Raw genomic sequence first — 23,155 nt, 5'->3', positions numbered from 1 at the left:
AAACGCCCGAGGCACAGCAGCCTCATTTTCCCCATCGTTTGTGTATTTAATTTCACCCTGAAATGGCTGCATAGATAATCTAAGGCTGGTTACTGATGTGATCTGATTTACCATAGAGTATGTTGCTAGGTGTTGTGCAGTCGGTGTCTGAGAGATGCTGTGTAGAGTTCACGGTTGCAAATTGCTGTCCACTCTTGTATATCGATCTACGGCCACAGCACTCATATCTTCCATGCTCCCCGGCACATTTGTTACAGCGACATGCTATTTTTGTCTGATGCTTCCAGCACCCGAGTAAATGGGAAGCAATTATCTAGCATCATAGTCAGTGTCGCTTTTCACGCCCTGCGTGTGGCTAAGCATGTTCCATGCCTGAAAACCCACCGTGCTGCACAAACGATGGGGAAAATGAGGCTGCTGTGCCTCGGGCGTTTATGGAAGCTTATCCCCCTCAACAGTCAAGTCATGCCGCTTATTCTGCAACCTTTCTGTTCCCTGCCTGCTACTGTAGCATCACAATGGAGACGAAGAGGGGTAAACGGAGCAAACGAGAGGCAGGGATGCAACTGTGTTGCAGCGTTGATGGGTGTGGGGAGGGATGCTAGCTGGAGTGTGTCTGCGTAGCACAAGCCTCTGCTACAGTATGCGTTGTCGCGGGAAGGTGTTGGAAGAGACTCTGCATGTAGGCAGTGGGTGTGAAGCCTTTCATCTTGAGACAAATGCTTTTTCCCGTTCAGTGGGCTTTCTCTCTCTCAGGCATCTGTGTGTGTATGTCTGAGAGCGAATGGATACAAGGAGAGCATGTGTGTGTGTTTGCACTTGATATAGGCCGAAGCAGGGTGTGGAAAGATGCATGTGTGATTGTATTTATGGTGCGGATGATTATTAGCAAGAACTCCAGCGCAACAGGCAATTCACCTACTTCAAATATTCATTCTGTACACTAAATGAGCTGCCGAGGCCTTCCCGGTGTAATATTAGCATCCTTTAGCAGTGCACTTCAATTACCCATTCTCGAAAAGCACTCTGGCCTGAAGAGTGGGCTCCAGCTTTAGACATGTGGTATCCATAATTCATCCTGACGCCGAACACTCTTCCTCCCTCTGTGGACATCTCAAGACCGGCATGTAAACAGTCCTCATTCTCAAAGCATGTCTGTCACAGTCTCCTACCCAATATCAAACGCTTCACTTTTCCCTGCAATGGAAACACCCTGTCGGCCTCCACCAGGAGTCTCGTAAGATAAAAACAACAGCAGCTGGCTCAGACATGCACACCCATGCATGCATGTACACAGGTGTAAATACGCAGCCTGAGCGGAACAGGTGAGGATGTCGTGAGTGCGAGGAAGGCATGGAGCCCAGATCAGAGCGATAATCTGAGGGAGAAATCTGCTCTTGAAGAGGGTAATTTTATGAGAACTGTCAGCGGTGCTATTATTTTGTATTAAACTTTGATGTATTGTTGGGACTTGCTGCTCGGTGGCACCAGCATGCACTCGTACTGTACCGCCTTAAAGTCTTGCTCAGATGCTCAACTAAGTGTTATGGGGTCAAAGTCCAGCCAAAGCAAGAACGACAATACATTCAAACACTCTTAAAGCTGCTTTAAGCCATAAAATGGGTTAGTAAGAGCTTAATATTTTTGAGAAACAGCATCTATAGATGTAAAAAAAAGATGTATTTAGGAAGTTTTTACTCACAATCCTCAGTTTTGTAATGTACAGTAGGTGACTGTAGGTGACCTGACTGAAAAATGCTGGATTGTATACCTGGATTATTAAGCATGGACTTTGTTGTACAGTAGGTGCTTTTCCTGTGGATGTGATTATAGAGGCAAAGGGGCGAAAAAAAGAAAAACAGCAAAACATTTCCAGATGTCCAGGGATAACACAAGAACAGTGGGCAAACAGTTGTGTCAAAGGGGAAGCGGTGGAAAGGTTATTACACAGTCACAGTAAAAATCACTGGGACTTTTTTTTTGGAACAGGAGCTTTAGAGGAGCAGCTGGGTTCATGTTACACACACTGCACACCTCACCCACAGAAACATTTGTTTCATGGAGAACATAGATTTAATCTTAATGCTTCATCACAGGGAAATAGAGCAAACAATATGCAGAGTTTGTCCTCTGCAAACAAAAATATACAAAAAAAACCGCACTCAAAATTAAGTTTATTATCTGCAGTCATTTCCTCTGCGCTTGTTGACTTTGGTTTTTTTATGTTCTGTACACTCAGATGTTTACAGCAGAATAAACAAAGTCAATTCTACCTCGCTCAGGTTTTGCATTTCAGCGCACATACAGTCCTCTGATCTTCATCAGCTTTCAGAATGAAATTAAAAACACCATCACGTGAACTACATCGCCCAATCTATTGTCATGTCTATTTTTATTTATAAGAAAACACAATAAAAATCTGAAGCAGCATCTGTGAAAAAAGTGCACCCTTATTTCTGCCATAAATATCAGAAGCTAAAGCAGTCTGGTGACACTAATCAAACAATCAGTAATTAAATATTCACCATTAATAACTAGTGAGGTTTGATCAGTTTAGAGCATTCAGTTGTGAGTTAACACGACGTCAAGGACGAGCAACATTTACTGTGATCATAAAACAGACTTTCCAGGGCAAAACTATGTTAAATGAAAAGCTAAAGTGAGTAAAACTAGAAAAAAGATCAGAAGGAATCAGGATTACTATTTTGGACTTGAAGGATAACATCCACCCCAGTAAACACAGAATACACCTGAACTGTGAGGCACAGAGGTGGAGGGCTAATGATTTGGGTTTGTTGTGCAGCGGCAGGGCCTGAATACCTTCCAGGTAATAAGTCGACCATAAACTCAGACTAACTACTCTAAAGTCAAATATTTGAAGAAATATCCTCAATAAAGTGAAGTAATTCAAAGACTTCACCACTGAGAGACTGATAACGTTATACAGAAGATGATTCAGGTTTGAAAAGTGATGAGTCATGATGTGTGACCTAGGTTTTTAGAAATTTCTTCTGTGTTGTAAAGACACCTATGTAGAATGACATGTTGACATGTGCTTCATTTTAAATTAACTGCATCACTGCGGGGGCCGAGATAGGGTAGGTATGGCAGCCGACTTGGGACCAGAAAGTCGCGGTTCGACTCACAGCCATTCCCACATGTCATGGCTGAGCAAGACACCCAATCCCCAGTTGCTCCCCGGGCACCTACATAGCTGCCCACTGCTCCACCTGGGCATACCCAGATGTGATGGGTTAAATGCAGAGAACTAATTTCACCACTGTATGGGAACATATGACAATCTCAGACTTCCCTTCTCACATCCTCAGATCCGAGTTTTGTTTTGACACTTGATTATAGTCGGTCATATTAACTTTATTTTGCAGCATCTGTTTGATTTAACTGACTGCAATTAAGAAAAGTTGATTGGGAATTACCGTACATAAAAATCTGTAACAAATGTGTTAGCTTGTACTAACTCACACTGATACTGTTGTATCACTGCGTACAGTTGAGCTTTACACTTATTTCTAGTTTGAACAACCTTAAAGGAATAATTCAAATCTGCTGAGTTCAATGGAAAGGTTATGAACACACGAACATGAAAATAATGTCCTATCTGTTGTAGATAACTGTGATTTACCTCAGTTTGGAGAAAAGTTCATTCTGACCAGAATGACAAACTAATGTTGAGGCAGAGCCAAGATCAACATTAGCAGTTACTGTGAATGCCAATTTCTAAACCTTTACATTACCCAATAATTTATTACATTACTGATTGTTATCAGTTTGGCATTGTATGTTTATTCATTCAGAGATTTTTACTATATTCCTGCTGAATATGCTTCATGTTGCATCAGAAGTGCTACAGCCAGTTGCTGCCTGTGCTTGCAAAATGTAAATACTGTGACTATAAAGCTTTGTGCAAATGGAGGTCCTTCATAACACTATCTCCTTTAGGTGGGATATTAACTGCACTAAATGCTTTGATTTATCTAACTCAGGTCCAACTTTTATTATTTTTAAATTTCTATCAAACAATCAACAACGATAAAGCCTCTAGTGTCAAATTTGACCACGCAAAGCTTCGTGATCTGCAATTCAGTGTCATTAGGGAGCACAACAGGACAACCTTTGTAAAAGGTTTTGTGCGATAAACCCCCTCACATATTTGTAATATCCTTCATCATGCATTTTGTGACTGACATTCAGTAATAACTGCCACGGGGTTGAAGTTAATGAAGAGATTTAGAGGAAATCAGAGCTCATTTGGTAGGGATATAAGGCTAACCTTTGGGCTAACAGTCTCCAGAGACCTCAGCTGTTGAAGACTTTGGCATATGTGACTGTTGGGCCGCTGTAATGTAATTCAGAACCTTTTGAATGAATAAAACGAATCACTTAGATCTTCCCGTGAGAGCAAATCCAGTGAAGAGGAATAAAAGAGTGGAGTAAAAGATTGATCAAGAGGCGGAAAAGTAAAAGAGAAGGAAGTCGCAGCTATAATCTGGATATTTGTAGATTTATTAATGGAATTTGGTCAATGAAGTGACTCTTTGCCTCTGTGCAAGAACTTTAGACCCTCCTTTGAGTTGTGAAGCCAAGCCCTTTAGGGTTTGGGCGAGTTGTGGTGGGGCTGCAGAAGGGGTCCTGTGTTAACCAGACCTCATGTGATCACCAGACCCTGTCCTCAGGCCTGAGGTGCTGCTTACAGCCTGATTAGACCCAGATCTTTGCAGAAACAGCTCCGTTTTCCTCCAGAGTCCAATATTAAAGTGATTTATGATGCCTTTTTTGAACATCAAGTGTTCCATTTATGGCGGCGGATAGAATTCCTGATCACAATTTGAGTGGACGTTTTTATTAACGGGCTGCCAGACCACAGAATAAATATTGTGGTCTTTAAAAACGCAGGTGCTTTAATTGTGTTCAGGCTCAATTTGTCCAAGCACTTAATGTGAAAAATGTGACACTTTTGTATTGTGCTGGAAACGTCCTCAGTAGCAGAAATGCTATAATTAGGGGTTATTTAGAAGTGAATGATTTTGGTAGATGGCAGCGTGAGTTGGATCTGTTGCAAAGATAGAAGAATTTAGTTGATGTTTTGCCCCCCAGCAGCCTTTGTCTAAACGATGTGCATTCCTCTCTTATTTTCAAAGAATTATGAGACATGTTGCCACACCTCATGTGGTTTAAAATGTCAAGCACCTTATGTTCGAGAATTAAAGTCAAATTTGAAAAATTAGGATCTACGGTCTCCTCAATCTTCCTCCCAACTGGGTTCCTTCAGTGACGACAAAAATAAAACCGTGCATAATTCATCTGAACTGTTCTGCCTTGATCACAAGTGTTATTTTCCCTGGGAGACTACTTCACACATACGTGCACCTAAATGCTGGTCAACCAAACGATCCGTGTCTGACTAATAGCACGGATCTCCCCACACGGTGTTTCCTGGACCAGGACGGGGGCTCTTGCCGCGTCCCTCTGTCTCATTCTCGGAAGAGGACAGGGCCGCCCCGCACCCTGAACACGAACAGATGTTTGTATAAAGAGAAGATTATGGAATTCATAAACATGCCTCAACACACAGGAAAACAGTTTATCCTAACCCTATGAACCCAGCGAGCTAATAAACCCTGAACTTCAGCTCACCTGCAGACCCACTGCAGCTGAACGTGTCACCGAACATCTTCAGTTTTTATTTCCTCTCTAAATTTCTGGGACAAATTTGACCCTCGCCCAGATGGTTTATTTTAATTGTGCACCACATGCTAAAGAAAAGAGCAATAAAATGATATTTGAAAAAAAACTGAATGTGACAAATAAAACTAAAGAAGTGTGCCATTAACTTTTTTTGTTTTGAAAGAATCGAAAGAAAATTCTTACTTTACAGTAAATAATTAAAGGTATATTGCGTGTAAAGGTTAAGGTTTGAAAAAACTACCTGTTGTCTTTCTTTCAGCTCTTTTCTTCTTCAGGCGTTACCAATGTGATCAAACTCATACAATTTTTGGCTATTTTTTGTTATGCCAGATGTCCCTCCTGAGAGAGCTTGGGCTTGAGTCTGCAGCCTCTGGATTACAAACCACAGCACTAACCACTAAGCTACTACAGCCACTAACCTTAAGCTACATAAATACCAGAAATGTTGGTTAGATAGTGAAGCAGATAAAATAAGTTTTGCACAAGAATTATGCAAAATATGATACAAGCACCAAATTTGGCTCGGTTGTTCCCAAAAGTCTTCTGAACGATTCAACCCAATAGGCATCTAAAAAAAAATCTAAGATTATAATTACATTATTATTAATTTACTCATGTGCTTTACTTGCATATTACAAGGCTACTGAATGAAGAAAACAAACGTCAAACATTAAATTGACACAAAGATCATTTAAATTGATCCATTTGATCACTGTAAGCTCATTTTGGCTGCCATCTTGAATTTTCAAATGGCCAGTCAGGCAGATTTGACAAATACCTCAAAGAAAATCATTATACCAAATTTGGTATTTGTATCACAATTTGTATTATTTTTCTAAATAAAAATTATCACAATAAAACCAGAACAGCTAGTTTTAGTTCAGCTAAATTGCTCAGTGGGTCACTGTTACTGAAAGCCAACAACTCAGGGGCAAAATACTGGGTGATTTTGGTTATTGTATACATTTAATTTACAACTAAATTTTAGTATTTTTAATTATTTTTAATTATTTTAATTTGCCCCACTCTGGGCCCTTGAGCAAGGCCCTCAACCCCCACAATGTGGCCCCCAGGCCGCCAGTTGAAATGCCTTGCTATAGAACATACAATATTTTATTTAAAACTTCAAATTACTGTCAACATATTGTAAAAACTATATGAAAATGTGTGACAGATTTGTGAAAATTATAGAATTTACAGTAAAATGCTGACAGTTTCAGTTCCTAGAGTTTCATTTTAAAAATATGATAATAATGTTTGACAGCACAGTAAAAACTGCAGAATTTATGGTAAATAGCTGCGGTTGTCAGAAATTCACTGTGAAAACTACACTTACAATGTGATGCACACGTTTGGTTTATATTTAAAGAAACCTATATGATACAGCCAAACAATTACACAATAACCACAACTTATATGTGTTTTATTACACGAGAATTGATACGTTTCACATTTAGACGTAACGATTTCATAAATGTGACGAAAGATGACAACAGCTTGCTTAGGGTTAATCTGTCCATTTTACCTTTACGTTTCTGAGTTACTGTTTTGTGTTCAAGTTTGGTTGAGAGAGAAACCATCTGATGCAATGCTGCTTTTTCCTTTAGCTGCAGCGTATGCTTCAGGGAGACCCGATGGTCTCCTCAGGCTTTAAAAGCTGCAGTGAACCCTACGCAGCGATGCCTTTCTGTTTCTCTCTCTGATTTTTTTCCACATCCCTGATGGTAGAAGACATGCAGGTTCACAGCATGGGGGAAGTGATAACACAGGTGAGGGAGGGGAGCTGTGCTTCACATATGATTTGCGTGTCCATGGAAACGGATGGTTGGAGGATCCCTGTGCCCTTGACGTGCAGTCTCCGGAGATCTGGGCAACGGTTGGTATCCTCACCTACCGTACCCGTCACTGTGAGAGTAACTTTGCTGCTGTTATCAGAAACAGCAACCCCAGCAGCTCTCCTGCTCCTCACCCTCTGCCGTTTGGCACACCGAGTGGAAAGTTGTGAATCGGCATCCCTCTGCGGAGTTGTTTTATTTTTGCATCGCGTTTAGCAGGCTCCAACCCGCAGTAACCTTGTAGCCACAGATTCACCTCTTCTACTGGAGTGGGGTTGTGAATAAACCATCAGGCAGTCAAGTGGTGAGGGGAGTCAGTGGCTTCATTAGCTGCCTCAATGCTGTTGGCAGTCCTTTGAACTCGCAGCGCTCTGATCATAGCAGAGTATGCAGCCTCACACCTCATCATTTCATACTCTGATTCAGGAGCATATCGCTGCGCTTCACAGGCAGCAAACTTAGAAGGACATCTGTGGGAAATCAGAAGCCGAAGAGCTGCACGTTTTTTTCTTTGACAATTATTTTTTAATCTTTCAGAACAGGGTTGACAATGGGTTAAGCTTAAAAGCTTCAGTAATGGGAGCAACTTCTCATGCACTTTGGTTTCCTCAGTGGATTTTATGTAGACAAAGCCAGCCTTCAGCTCAACCACAAGCCTAGCATTATCACACTACAACAATGCTGCATATCAAACAGTCCCCAAATAAAAAAAAAAGTGCTTGTGACCAAAATAAACCCCTTTCCTCCCCCCTCCTCCCTGCGAGGAACGCTCAGATGCAAAGTGAGGTGGTCGGCAGAAAAGGCTGAAAACATCACAGGCTGGTCAGAGATTCAGACTCTGTGGAGAGAAATTTGTAAAGTGAGAACCTGGTCGATATCAGCTGACAGTGTCATTCTTTTTGCTCCAAAACGAGCACCATTCACTGCGGCTGCCATGGTAACATAGTCTGAAAGTCAGCAAGCAATCGGTACCAGTTTTTTACCAGTGCCCATTCTTACTGGTAGAGACACAATATGCAGCGTTTCCGGCACTAAATTCTGGATTGTGACAGATGAACAACCAAAGCAGCAGCTCCTCTGCAGGCACCCGTCCATATGTGCAGAACGAACGTGTGGCGAGGCGAACAAATCCACTGTAGGCTTAGGTTAAAAGAATGTTTGGCTTGTATTTGGCACATTTAACACATTTCATCCTTGGCTTAAAAACCCTGATCCCTTAATGTGCTTATGGTGTGGCAGCATCTCTGCTTTTGACAGGATTCTGTCTGGATGTGTGGGTTAGTGTCTGTGGTAATGGCATGTTGTAAGGATTCATTAGCTAAAGCTACTCCTCTCCTTTTAGTGAATGAAGAAGGGAAACACACAGCGGAAACAGGAGGCCTGCTTCTCCAACGCCATGGTAATAACCATAGATACACACACCAGAGGATTCAATCTTCCTGCCTCTTACTAACAAATATCCTGTACACATGCACATGGTAGGCTACACATATTAATACAGACATATTCAATGACATTCTCTTTATTTTTATTTGCTATGCAGAAACTATATTTTTAAGGAATGAAACAATGCATCAATATATATATCTCATCTGAGAATAAAACAAATATTCCAATGTTAGCTTTTGTATTTCACTGAGTCATGTTGAAAAGCAGTTCTGATGAAAATATGAAGCGTATCAGAAGTTTCTTGATATCTGAGCTTTTGATGAACAAACGCTTTGGAAAAACAGCTTTGAGGAAACAAATCCTACTGTCAGCACTCAAACATACTCACAGCACAACGCTTACATGTATAATGTATACCATTACTTTAAAATTTCCTAAGTCCGTATTTGTTATTTTAATTTGCAACAACTTCGTAACACAAAAGACATGAGCGACTGTTTAATGGAAGGTCATTCTGCAGGTATTTGGTTTATATCAAGCTAATAAAAAGTTAAACCACCAAAATAATTTTTACTCATCCTGGAATATATTTATTGCCATTTATTTTGAAATTGTATGATGAAAATCATGAAGATCTGTACAAAAAAAAAGTGTTGGTCCATCTAGATCTCAAGACAGAAGCTTTCATCATGAATGCCTGATGGTTAAGCTTTCAGTAGTTCGCATGAAACACAATAATGACAATTAACTGAATGTTTTATGCCAAATCACTCTTTTGCTGTAGGTCAGCTGTCTACATAATCAGCTTTGGTTTGGAATATTTTGGTTTCTAAATTAAAATTAAAATCTAGCAAAACTTGAAGGAAAGCATCTCACTCATTACCAAATTTTGAACAAAGATTTTAAGTGATCTTTTAGCACTTAAGGCTTATGTTAGAGATGACGCTCAGCTACAACCACACCACGTTTTAGCTAAATATCTGAAAAACTAACAGAATTATAGCCATGTTGGTTTTTCTAAAGCTGTGGTTATCAGTTGTAGATGTACATCCAGTAATTATTTTTGGAGAATTTCTTTTAAACTTGTCCACTGATTCATGAAACATTTTGCTAACAGACAGACAAACAAACACATGCACAGACACACTGAAGCAATCCCACATTTTCCCACCTTTTCAGGCCACAGGTAAAACTGAAAGCCTAACTATCTAAAGCCTCTTCTCACATAAGAACACTTCAGTTTCCATCCTCCAAGCTTCTACTTCAGGGTTTTTCAACTGGTGGCCCAGGGGCCAAATCAGGCCCACGTGTGAGTTCAGTTCAGCCCACCATTGGGTTAATTTTAAAATAAAACTAGATTTAAAACTGTAAAACAAACTTACTTAATGACAATAACTGCTGGACGTCCGACCCCTGAGCTCTAGGCTTTAAGTAACTGTGGCCTTCTGAGCAGTTTAGTGGAATAGACCTGTTCTAGTTAACAAAACGCAGTAAACAGGATGGAGAGGTATCAGTTCAGAAATGTAACAAGTGTGGAGAAAACACACAGAGGAGAGATTAGATCTGAAAAGCTCAGCCGACCGTGAAAATGATCTATGAGATTGCACACGACAGATTCATGATGGGTGCGATGAGAGATGAGCAACACGAGTAAACAAACAAGAATAATTAAAGAGGACAACAAATCAATTTGCAGTGGCAAAGAAAACGAAAGGCAGCTGGGATGAGATTTTTGTGGTCATTCTTCATTGTGTGTGCTCTATATTTGACGTTTGGCCTCTGCGTACTTGTTGCTGGAGCTTGACTTCCAGGCCAGCACCGTTTAATCTGTCAGTGCCGGAAAAAACATTACGCTGTGGATTCATTTACAAGTGCACACATTTGTTATGTGGCTGTTTTGGCAGTGGATGCACACAAATCAGCTTTACGACTATTAATAAGCAGCTCCTGCCCGTTTGCCACGCTGAGTTTCTGCACTGACAGAGCTGTGATGCATGGTTTGTTCCTGCCAGACATCAGGGCAGCTGATGAACTTGGCATCGAACTAGAGGACAGACACTTCTTTTAACTCATCCAGCAGGAGATGGATATCTCTCTGGGCTCCACTGATGGGCTGTTGTAGAATCAACAGGGATAAAGTGTCAGGACTTTCTGCAGGACCTTAATTAGACAAAGAGTGGGACAATTTGAACAAGACAACAGCAGAAATTGAATAAGGAGGTGGTGAAACTAGGACAGGAGGAATGTGGAGCAGCCAGCTTTCATCATCACTGGAGTTTGTGCCACCATCTGAAACTCTCTTTTCTGACTGATCATTTTTACCTCAGCCCACATCTCCAGTCACCTTATTTGAAGCAGCATTGCGAGGAGTGGTGGCAGCAATAACAAAGCATTCCTGAAATTCCCCTTTTATTAAACTTTAATTAAGGAATTACCAAGTGAGGGAAGATGTGTTAAGATATGTCAGAAAGAGGGCAAAACAGGGAGGTCCAAGGTCACAGGGGCTGAGATAAAATGCTTCTTATTGTGTTTAACCAGCTGAACACAAACACTATAAGATCAGAAACCAGGGAAACTGGATCTTATTTCAAAGATCATGGAGATATCTTTGTTTTCAGAGATGAAATGTGCTTTATCCACTGATCTATACGTCCTGCAGACACAATCAAAGATCTTATTGAAGCGCATCAGATTCAGCCACATACTTCCACCTCCAACAGGTTGAGACAAAAAGCTGCTTGTCAACATATATTTCACTTTCCCTACAGTGTGCAGGAGTTAATCTATACTGCCAGTGTTATCACTGAGGCTGGCTTATTTTTAGAAGCTTTCATTACACTTTTCCCTCCTGTAGCCAGATAGGATAGGTTGAGATTAGAACCACGAGATGCTCTCCCTTGAAAGCCCAGCGCGGAGCTGTGGCTGTCAGCTTGCCATGACAGGAGACATCTAAATTGTCTCATTACGGACCTGGATTATGACAGGCTGAGCCACCCGGAGATGAGTTGTGTGAGCCGACCGAGGTACATTTACTTTACCGACTTGCACTGCAGTGAGAAAATGTGTGTGTGTGTGTGTGTTTCATGGTGTTTGAGCATTTTTTTGAAGAAGACTGTAACCTAAACATCAGCTGCAGTTTGGTTTAAAGACTTATTTCCAATGTCATGTCAGTTCTGACCATTTTTCTTCACTTCATGGCAGTTTTAGAGGAAACAGCTTGTTTTGAAGGTTGCTTTTTTTTCCACAACTGAAAGAAACTCATTGATTATCTTTAACATGTGCATTTACCTTGATTTCCTGAACACTTGTGGTATTGTGCACCTCTCGCTTGTATTAGAGATTTTAAAGGAATCCCTTGAATAAACCATAACATCTGCAGGTAAACTCCCAAAAGAAACTAGTTCTGTTTTCGAGTCCACTCTGCTTCTGTGTGATCTGCATGTAAATGATCAGGGTGTTTTTTTTTCATCAAGAGCAAAAAGACCTCCTTAAAATACTTCTGTCAGCTCCAAATTTGTCTCAAACACATCCAAGCTTCTGGGTTTGAAAGAAATGAGCTGAATGCCTCCAGAAAGTGCCGCTGCCTTCCATTCACAGCATATCTGAAACAATAACAGATAATGCACAGATTGGAGCTCCAAAAGAAGTGCATTAGATGTGGAAATACGCAGCTAACTTTTGTTTCGTTTTTGTGCTGAAATGAATTGGCGCGCAAATATCTTGTGTGACACGGTCATGGAGGAAGATTAGTGTGAAACTGGGACTTCAGATGTCTGGCGTTTCAAGGATATTCAGTGAAAACAATCAGCAAGCTGTCTGGCTCGGCATTTCATCATTTCAATATGAAAGCTTGAAATCCTCCTCTTCTTCCTTCTTTTTGGGAAAGTTTAACATATAAATCAAAAGCCTTCATGGAGCCACAGCTGATATTATTAATGAATATTTGAGAAATATTTAGCTTTTCTTCAAATTGTGTTTTGAATGCTGCACTTGAAGAAACTTGCATTCTAGTCCAGGATGTTAAAATCAGTCCTTCGGCCCCCTCCAGGGTTGCAGCTGTAGCTTGTCCATTTAACAGCTCACCAACTGATTGAAAGAATCCTGAGGAAACTGCAAACCTTAGCATCATCACTGCTTTTCTAAGCTGCTCAGCTGCTCCCCTCGGTACACTTTTTTGCTTTTTACAAGTCTCTGCAGTCAGCTGGCTGACTTATCTTAAGCTGTGTCCTCACCCAGGCTGTTGTAAAAGCCAAAGAAGGTCATTCTCTGGGGAATTCTAAAAATGGTGCCAGCCTCTCAGAAGGGGGGGAGACGGGAATGTCATGACCTCATGTGAATCATGCCAATCAGCTTCCTGATGGGGTATGCACAAAGACAAAGTGAAAGGTTGAGAGGGCTTGGCTCTGAACGAACTGTTGTCTCAAATTCAAAGGAAATCCCAGAACATGAAAGTTTAAAACAGTCAGAACTATACATTGTTTAGTCAAGGAGTGAGTTTAAAATCAAATATTCTAAACTTCTTTAGAAAGAAATTTGGTTAAAAGGAATGTAGGGCTGCTTTTATTCACCCTCATTTCGATAACTCCTCGATTCAGGAGATGAATGGATTAACAAACACAATTTCATCACTTTATATTTGCTGGATCAACGTGTAGTTGTTTAATATTTAACCACTTTTAAATTTCACTTGACCTAACACATCTTGCATAATATGTTATAAAGATGCAAAACACTGGAGGTCTGTCAGTTTGCAGCCGGTCGCGAGGTCAAACAGGCTCTTGGGGTGGACAAAACCACGGGGAAAAGAGGGGCTTTAAGGGGATCAGGACACACTTATTGAGAGATGACTGAAAACATCTGGGACTACTCTCAAACACACGCAGCTGAGATATCCACACGCCGATATTACACTCATCCCCAAGCTTCCACCAAATCCTCGGACACGACGTCGCTCTGCGAGGCGTTGTGTGAAGTTTGTAAGCTCCAGGGAAAGTGATGGAGACACGAAACACGAGGGTCGAGTTTCTTTCATTTGCCTCCTCATGTTGGACCACACTGTCTTGATGAGCTGGGTGGGCTTAAAGGAGCCCACACACACACTCTCACACACATCCATTCAGACTTGTCTCTGGTTTCCTCATCCATTACCCATCTGATCCCTGTAAGGATTTTGCTACATGTTTGCTTTAAGCTCTGATGGATTTGGCTCATGACCACATTGTGATACCCTGAGTTAGAAGAAGTATCGTAAGATTATCCTCTGGTGAAACATGTTTGCATGTGTGCATATCTAATTGAACACTTCTCTGTCCGTGTGTGTCCTCCAGGTCCCATGGCCTCCACAGAGCATGGCAGAGGGCTGGAAGAGACAGCTACAGTGAGAAAAATGGCCCAGCAAAACCCCGTGCGAGGCGGTCAGACCCACAGACCAGCCAAGAGAAGACGCCCACGGCCCCGTCTTTCCCACAAGGGGCCCATGCCGTTCTAGAGCAAGGTGAGTTTCTCCAACAACAACCCGTCAATAAAACAATCACTGTCGCAGAGCGGAAAGGCCTCTACCCTCTGCAGAGTCATTTAACAGAACAATGTGCCGGTCTTGGCTGAGTTTACCCAGCGGAGCAGTTTTCTGTCAAGTCAGGGTTGCAAACTTCTCAAGAAAATATAAACGAAAATCCTTAAATAATATTAAATCAGAACTGCTGACTGTGCTTGTGAGGAAACACAACTTCGTAAAGAGTTTAAAGAATAAGTTCAGCGCTAAAATACTTTATTACAGAATCAGTTTTGATGTTTTTGATGTCAAACTGGAAACTTTTACATGAACACTGGAAACTGACTACTGCAGTAAGAACAGAAGTGAAGGATGTTATTGTTGGCTCCGAACGCTTGTTCCTTCCAGGACTGCTGGACTTAGCCTAGCAGCTTGAACACCTGCCTAAAATTACAACGGTTGTGTTAAAATCTGTCATTCATTTCCCATCACAAAGGACATTTATTCTTAGAAGCCTAACCACTTTTTAGCTGTAATAAATCTTTGCTCTTCTCGTGGTTAAGTAAACAGAAAGTTTTTTTTTTTTTTTTTTCCCAAAAATAACAATTTGTAGAGCTGGGTTTCATGGCAGTAATAGTTTTCTTGCACAGGGGGATGCTTTATTTGTTTTCCACTTTTAACAGTTTAATTTAATTTACACAAACAGATTTCAATCAAATCAAATACTGAGAAACTAAAACATACCACAGATGAGTAAAAATACCTCAATCAAATGAACAAACATTGAAACGTATGAATGTCAGTGTGACGCACACACACATTCATGTCTCTTCCAGACGATGTGAGAGACAGGGAAACTCGCCAAGACACAATATCCCTGCAGGAGGTCTCAAATGATCCACACTGACCTGCAGAGGTCCTCCGTAAATTAAATCCATAGTGAGGAATGGATTCAGCCAGGGAGTGTCAAAGCATTGTTAATCGGTTTTAAAGAAGAAACTATCAAAGCTGTCAAAGTTTAGAAGTTCTGCTTTTGAAAGCACTCAGAGATGTTTTACACTCTATAGAAAACTATGGACAATCAACATTTATTGCATTTTTTTCTGGACTGGATCAAGTTGCCTTTCATAAGCGAGACGTCTGAGACTCCTAACAAAAGTGAAACTGGTGAGCCAGGATAGTAGCACTTGAAGGACACGATGGGTCTTAAAACTCCCCTCTGCCAATAAAACGTGAGAATCCTCTCACTGAGTTGAGTGTTTGGAGCTGATGCTCGGTGCCAGAACACTGGCCAAGTAATAAAAGGAGTTTCAGGAAGCTGTGAAGCTCTGTAAAAGTGAATGGCTCAGTGAGTCACAATGCCTTCTCCACAAACACCACTTAGACCACAACATGCTGAAGATTTCCGTTTTTTGTTCTCTTTCTCCCAACAGCTCCGTTCATTATCGCTGAGTTCATAGTTCACTCCATTCAGGGAGTTCTTTTTCTTCCCATGTATACTTAGCACAAAAGCAAGGAAATATGTGTTTGGTTGAGTCTGTCTTTGTTGTTACAATGCATTTTGGCAATAAATCTTATACCATTGGAAAGCCTTTCTAGTATTGCTTGAATGGTGCCACATTTATTGGGAAAATACCTTGAAGGATTGAGAAGCAGATTTCACTACGCTGATTGCACCCATGATAAACCTGTCAAATCTTCTCTATCAAACAGCTTCTTCAGCTATTGACTCTTGATTGGTGTAATTTACTGAACTAGAAGGTTGAAGCCTGATGAAACAACACATATTAGCGTTATATCAATTGTTGCACATGTGGAATAACCATACACAGCTACCTAGCCTAGCACCTCCTCCTTATGCTGCTTCACCATCGTGGTCACACTCTGCTGTGTGATGGCATCTCATATTTCAACCAGTTTGTTGGAAGTCATGGGATTGTGTTGGTCCTCAGGACCAAACATCACGTCAAGCAGATCACACAGATTGTGCTTAAGTCCTGCAAAAAAAAAGTGATTTTTGTTTTGTCCGAGTTTGATCACAGCCTGACAGAGAGAATTAAGGCTTCACGAGACTCGAGATCTAACATGGATTTGTCTCCAAGTCTGAAACATCAACTTGAAGGGTTCTGTTCTTCTTCATGTTTCCTGCTTTGTTGTCCCGCCTGAGCTGATGGTGGGAAAACCACCTCTGGAAACAGCTGGGGATGCAGTTTGTTTGATCAAAGCTAGACTGAGACTCGAACGCAGACAGACTGTGTCATTACTGGACTGAACGGAACTGCAACACTGTTTATATGAGGATGAAAACACAATGATTTTCTTGACATTGTCCATCCTGCTGCCTGCGCTGTTCAGCAACATCACCCCATTTCAGTGTCAAAGGCAGCTCATCTTTTATTCCCTATGACACCTGAGGCAACGCTGGATTTTTCATTGTTACACATTCCAGATGTGAGCCGCTCTGAGAAGAAAGATTGCAACCTGGGTCAACCTTTTTGAGCATCTAAGTAGACTCAGATTAAACTGTGCCATTACAATTCTTGGATCTAAGACATGCCAGTGTCGGCCCAGAAGACAACAGGATATTACAGATTTAAAGCCAGGCAATTTGTGGAAACCTCTCATGGCCTTGAGTGTGAGAAAACTCTGTGAATGTGTATTTTTAAAGTTTCTTACTTACGTACAGTAGAGCACAGATCTGTTTCTCCTCCCATAGACTCACAAAGGGATGTAGTTTGACTATGAGCTGGTTGTTGTAGTGACATCATGTTAGAAACACAAAAACAGCAACAAATAACAACAGAGATTACTGGTAGTTGCACCGTAAATCAGTTCACATCACGTTACACGAACATGAAAAAATGCTGCTTTGAAAGAGGAGCAGGGTCTTATCAGTAAATCGGATGTGTTGTTTGAATCTCCTGAAACTTTCACAGAAGAGGAGATAAAAGATTATAGAAAAAAATATATATTGTGAAGTGATGATCCCATCTACAAAGTATGGTTTAATTTTGAGTTTGTGCTTCACAACAAGATATACTATTGTTTGTCTTACTCCCAGCTGCCTTCTCCAATACAACACTGTGAAATCTGGTTGGAACATGTCTGTATAAGTGTTTTTTTTTTTCTTCTTTTTTTCATGATAACAGACAGAGAGCTTTGACAGGAGCTCACTGAGGGTCACCGTTATGGCAGAGGATATTGAATGTCTGCATTGTTTGAAGAAGGATGACAGTTTTACATCCTCTGAAAAGCACACTTTTCTTTTTCTATCTCTTGTTGCCTTGCTGACATGACTTCAAATGACATCAGTCTTCATGGAAACAAGTTGTAGAGCAGAAAAAAAAACAATAAACAAACTTTTGTAAAATTTAGACTAAAATCTGATGAAACTGTTGAAGCTGGATGACTTCATCTGTGTGACTCAAAGTCAGGGTGCAAAGATCTTAGACCCAATTCGAACCTGATGTCTCTTAGCAAAATTAAACTAAAATAATAATATAACGTTAAATTAACATTCAAATTAAGATTGGACATGTCACATAAATGGCTGATTGATGGATGAGCTGAATGATCAGCGTGGCATTTCTATTTAAAATAAATTATTTTGAATTATTTAGCACTTCCTGCACCTTTGTGCAGCCCATGCAGGATAAGCTTCCAGCTGCAGCTGATCAGCTGTTCTCCGTGCAGAGCGGAGAAGTGGGCGTGGCCAAGAGCGCTTGCAGGTGGCAAAGAGCAGAGGAGGCAGAGAGCTAAAATCATGACATTCTGTGCTCTTTTAGAGCGTTTAGAGTTTTAACATAGATTAGAATATTGCAAGAGTGTGGGAAGGGTTTAAAATGCCTTAATATATATATATTTATATAAATAATAAAATAAACTATTACTTACTACTTGTACTACTATTCCTACTTTGCGGTTTTTCACTTATCACAGGGATTCAGGGTATAGATCCACTATGATAAACGAGGGACTACTGTATATCTTATTAAGTTTGTGCAACAAACTATACATTTTAAATGATATAAATGTGGATTTTTGGGCCTCGTCATGTTTCTGAAGGAATATTATTTATACACTTAAAGATAACTAACAATGAGCTTATCCAAAACTGTATCGATTGTGGTTTTAACGCAGGTAATTTGCACGTTCAACACAGTCTCATCCATCCAAACTGAACAATGAAAGCAATTTCTGCGTCTTTTCTTTTGGTTGAACACATCCTGCATCATCAGGGGACATTTTTAAGAATATAATTAAAAAAAACAACACAGACTAAATATTAGTCTTGTCTAAACGGTTGCATGGTTTCAAAGAAAAAAGAAACAAATGATGCTGATTGCATTTTCTCCATGTTTTCCTGTTTTGCAGGCACTGCTTTGAGCGCCCTCCCCCAGGTTCTGATTTCTATGCTCTTCCTTTGCCTTGGGGGGCCTTGCAATGAAGGGCCTACGCTTGCCCAGCCTGAAGAGTGATGTCCATAGCACCTGCTGGTTCTCCAAGCAACTCTGTCCACAAAAAAAAATCAGGACAAGCCGCTCACCCTCAGCTCCAGGAAGAATAAAAAAGGAGGCAGGGGGAAAAGTGTGGGTGGGGGGTGTTGAGCCTGAGCTGTCAGACTCTATTTCTCTTTCTCTCTCTTTCTCCCTCACTACTTATTTATCTCTGTCTTATCCCAAGCCTTTTATTTTTTTCATTATCCCCATGTTTTTGCTTAATAGAGCCCAATCATAGCAACGTTTATGAGTCTCACTCTCTTTGCATGACATGTGGTGGAGAGGGAGCCCAGTGAAAACAATCTGAGTCTTCGAGCATCTGTCACTTCTCCAGGATGTATTCTTCACATGTCTCAGATCCAAGGTTACTTCAGCCGCTCACATTCATTGCTGCATAGCTACTTTACAAGTAGGTAGGGGTGCTGATCGTGCAGAAGGGCAGTTTTAAAGTTCTGTTATGATACTCTGAGAAAAAGGACAAAAGGACAAGACGAGGCATCACCGCAGACTTTATTTCATCACTCAACTACCATTATTAATGGTGCTTTGTTCCTCAAAATGTCAGAAAGTACAGCTGGTCTGAAAAAGAAGCACATTTTGTCAATAGAGTTTGTTTAAGTTACAGAATTATTCCCTCATTTAGGACGTTCTGTAATCCAAAGCTATTTCGGTGTTTCTGAACTCATTAACACCTCGGGGAAGAGGGGTTGTCCGACAAGGTTACTGTAAAATGTCCCACCTTGAAGGAGTCCTTCTACCCCGGTCCTGTCCCCGATCCCAGCCTTTCTCACACGACTGTTAACTGGCAGCGGCAGTTTGCTTCGACAGACCGCCTTTGCCTTTTAATGAAGTGCCAAATAAGAAACGTTCTCCACGACGCTGCCAGGAACGGAGGAATGAAAGGTTAGAAACGCATTACCTCTTGTTTGAAGTCTTGATACACTGACACATTATGCATTTTAAATTTCCGCAAATGGATATCCTTCGTGTCGGGCGACGTTAGCGAGGACAACTAGCCGAGGGAGCCGCTTCGAAGCAAAACGCCGGCTCAGTCATTAACATGCCACCATGATCAGCCTACCACTAGTGCTCCGGCTGTTTCAACACTCAGCGTACGGCGGGTGTGACCTTTTGACCAATATTTATCATAGAAGGAAAATGCTATGCCTTTCCATCGTACTGGAATATATCACAGTTTATGTTTATTTTCTGTGTAATAGTTTTATTTCCTTTATTTCTCAGGGTGCTGTGATAGAAGCTTGTACTAGAGCAGTCTATTTTGTGCATTTATTCACCACAAGCATACAAACTTTTATGAGCATATTTTCATATTTTATTTTCATATTCATCTTTAATCTCCCTTGCATTTATTCACTAATTTATCCACTCTTTTGTTTGAAGATTTAGTACTTTTCTACTTGCATTAAGTTGGATACAGTTGCCTTTTTAATCTGGCCCTCCACAGCACAGGTGGTCATGGTTTTGATCAGCACGCTCATTAAATCCTAACGTTAATCTTTCTCAGATGGAGCTCCACAAGGTTGGCTGGGGCCACTTAGTCTGAGCTCATTGTTAAACTGGCTTAGACTAAACCTCCACTTTTTCAATCTTTGAACCCCTGCTGATTCAGTGTAACCATATCGCAAATGAGAGCTGTGCAGGTTTCTAGTGTCTTCAGCGAGCAGAACAGCTTCCCAAAAGTCTCTTATTAATATACATTTCAAACTAAATAATTTAGTTTAAATCGGTTTTGACCACACAGTTCTCCGCTAACTGATTAACCTAGGTTTCCAACAATTATTTCTTCCCTCTCGCCATATCTCATGCAAATATTAGAGTTAAATGTAGAGCCTTCTCAGTCCCAGCATGAGAAGCTTTTATTAAGAGAGCATCTAAAACCACAGTGGCAATTCACCCAGCCGAGCTCACCTTGATCAAAAATGCATTAAATCCTAGGGCACAGTGAAGAGTAATAATTTCAGTTCTGGCCTTATTTTTCCATACGCTCACAGACAGATATGTAGATTTCATTAATGCTCCTAGGGGGTGAGACAGCTCCACTCAGGATGTCTTATTGGAGAAGATGATAGGATGATGTGAGCCGAGGAGGAAAGTTTAAAGCCTGCAGGATGCTGAAAGTAGACTGGGTCGTGGCAAGGGGCTCAAATCAATATAAACCCCCACCACCACCACCACCACCACCACCCACCTCAGAAGTTATTGTAACGGAGCCGAGCAACGTCTGTATCCGCACTATTCCTCATGAATGTATCCTCGCCATCTGCACCAGCCACGCTGCCCTTTCAGAGGCCAGAGTAAACAAGTCACTCTTTTAAATCTCAGTCTGGTTGTTAGTTATATCCAAAAAAAAGAAGAAAGAAACAACCAAAAAACCAAATATCCCACAGATCCAAAGCTTCTGGTGTTAACTATAGTCCCAACAAATCGACGTGGCTTCTCTGTATGGGTTTGCAAGGCTGCACTTTTTTGCAATTCCATTATGCTGCTGGAAAAATACACCCTTAAAAACAAGAGTTTCTTGGTATGGAATGGTTTTCCAGTGTATTGTGACAATTTTTTCTTTTGTCTGATTCTTGTCTAGCTAGTTGTCCAAAGCTTACTTTTTTGAATACAGTGTGAGAAGCTGTATCTTTTGTGGATGTAACAAAACAGGAAAAAAAAAAAAAAAAGTAGTCTGCAGCACAATATGTCGTGGACACGTGAAAGCTTTCAGGCATTCTCTTGTAGATCATAGCTCACCGCCCTCCCCTGCACATCAGGTTAATGGGCCTGGTGGTGTAGAAGGACAAGCGTGTCCAGGCTAAAACTGAAATGGTAAACCAATACATTATGCTCGGGGAGCGAAACCATTTTCCTTAATGGTGTTTTCCAGCAAGGCAAGACACAAGAGAAACGATTCCTACCCTCTCAACGTCTCTTTTCCAATTCCTCCTCTCTGTGACCATCACAAGGCCTGAGTAATGTTTCTATGCACTTGTCAGCATGTTTTCCTGGTAGAGTTTTAGGTTTTTAGCTCTGCCCCAGTTTTATTTCTTATTTATTTTTTGTTTTGTTTATTTAGTTTTGTCCTAAAGCTGTTGTCAGGGAGTGTGTAAGAGGTGAGATGCGGATGTGTTTGGGGGAAAAGAGGAGTTTTGAAGCAGGTTAGTTTAGTCACAGCTCCCTTAAAAACACAGAAAATCAGTTTGGCGTTTTTGTTTCGTTTTAATCTTGCAGCCACTCTAGTCTCAGTTCTCTACCAGATAAAATCCCTCGAGATATTTATCAAACATGTCACTGATTGCAGAAGTGGAAGCAGAGCTGGCACGCCACACATTCCATGATTTCGCCTTGTGAATCCCTAATCCCATCAAACGGCATCACGTTGGCCTTCGAAGTGGGTGTCTGCAGGATCGAGTGGCTGATATTCAATCAGACACTTTCCCACCGGCTGAGCAATCCGGAGGATAACTAGATTCTAACTCTCGTGAGAAATGACAACGATCTGTCATTATCCTGGAGCCTCGAAATGAGACTTCTGACACCCAGAATAGCACAGGCAGGACCACACCTCCCACCCCCCCGCCTTTTGATTGCGACACATTCTCCATCTTCGTAACCACTGTGTGCGAGAACAGTCACATTCAAAACAATCTTAGGAGAAATCCAGTCTGTAGGCTCACACAGCATCACAACAGTGTTACTAGGTCTCAAGCAGTTTCGAAGCCGATGTATTACTCCTGAAACTCCTCCTCTGTTCATGGTGTGTGCTCATATTACTCACCAGGCCAAATGTACAGTCCCTGTCTCTGTTTCGATGTTGAACTGGGCAAAAATAAATGACATGAATAAATAAATAAAACAAGTGTATCAGAAATGGTTGAAATACTGTGTACATATTTGAACCTTTGGTTTCTAATTTATGAAAGATAAGATTTAGCTCTTGGAGTACTTATCTTATTTTATTTTATTTCCTTTCATGCGTAGCTTTGTGTTTTTATTTTCTATTTCTGTAAAGTGTGTAAATATATCTTTATGATAATAAGTAATATTAAAAATCTTATTTTAAGAAAAAAAAAAGATGTGTCCTGTCTTTTCTCTTCCTAATAATTATTTTTCCCAATTCAATCAAATCAAATTTATTTTAATTTTTACTGCAATGATGCATACATTTATTTCTAAAACTTTTGTGTGTGTGTGTGTGTGTGTGTGTGTGTGTGTGTGTGTGTGTGTGT

The 23,155-nt window shown here is 40.8% G+C and overlaps 1 protein-coding gene across 1 annotated transcript in view; it reads left to right on the top strand.

Annotated features, from left to right (window-relative positions):
* The window catches only part of apln (apelin), a 20,493-nt gene extending 1,444 nt beyond the window's left edge, over positions 1-19,049 (top strand). Inside the window, exons 2-3 of the mRNA XM_037675726.1 lie at positions 14,258-14,424; positions 18,796-19,049. Coding sequence (XP_037531654.1) covers positions 14,258-14,418 — 161 coding nt within the window. The 3' untranslated portion in view covers positions 14,419-14,424; positions 18,796-19,049. The remainder of the gene's footprint in view (positions 1-14,257; positions 14,425-18,795) is intronic.
* The last annotated feature ends 4,106 nt before the right edge of the window (positions 19,050-23,155 follow it).

Source organism: Nematolebias whitei, chromosome 4 (genome assembly GCF_014905685.2).
Source record: "Nematolebias whitei isolate Nwh7 chromosome 4, NemWhi1, whole genome shotgun sequence".
Taxonomy (NCBI): domain Eukaryota; kingdom Metazoa; phylum Chordata; class Actinopteri; order Cyprinodontiformes; family Rivulidae; genus Nematolebias; species Nematolebias whitei.
This window is presented reverse-complemented; position numbering and strand designations above follow the sequence as displayed.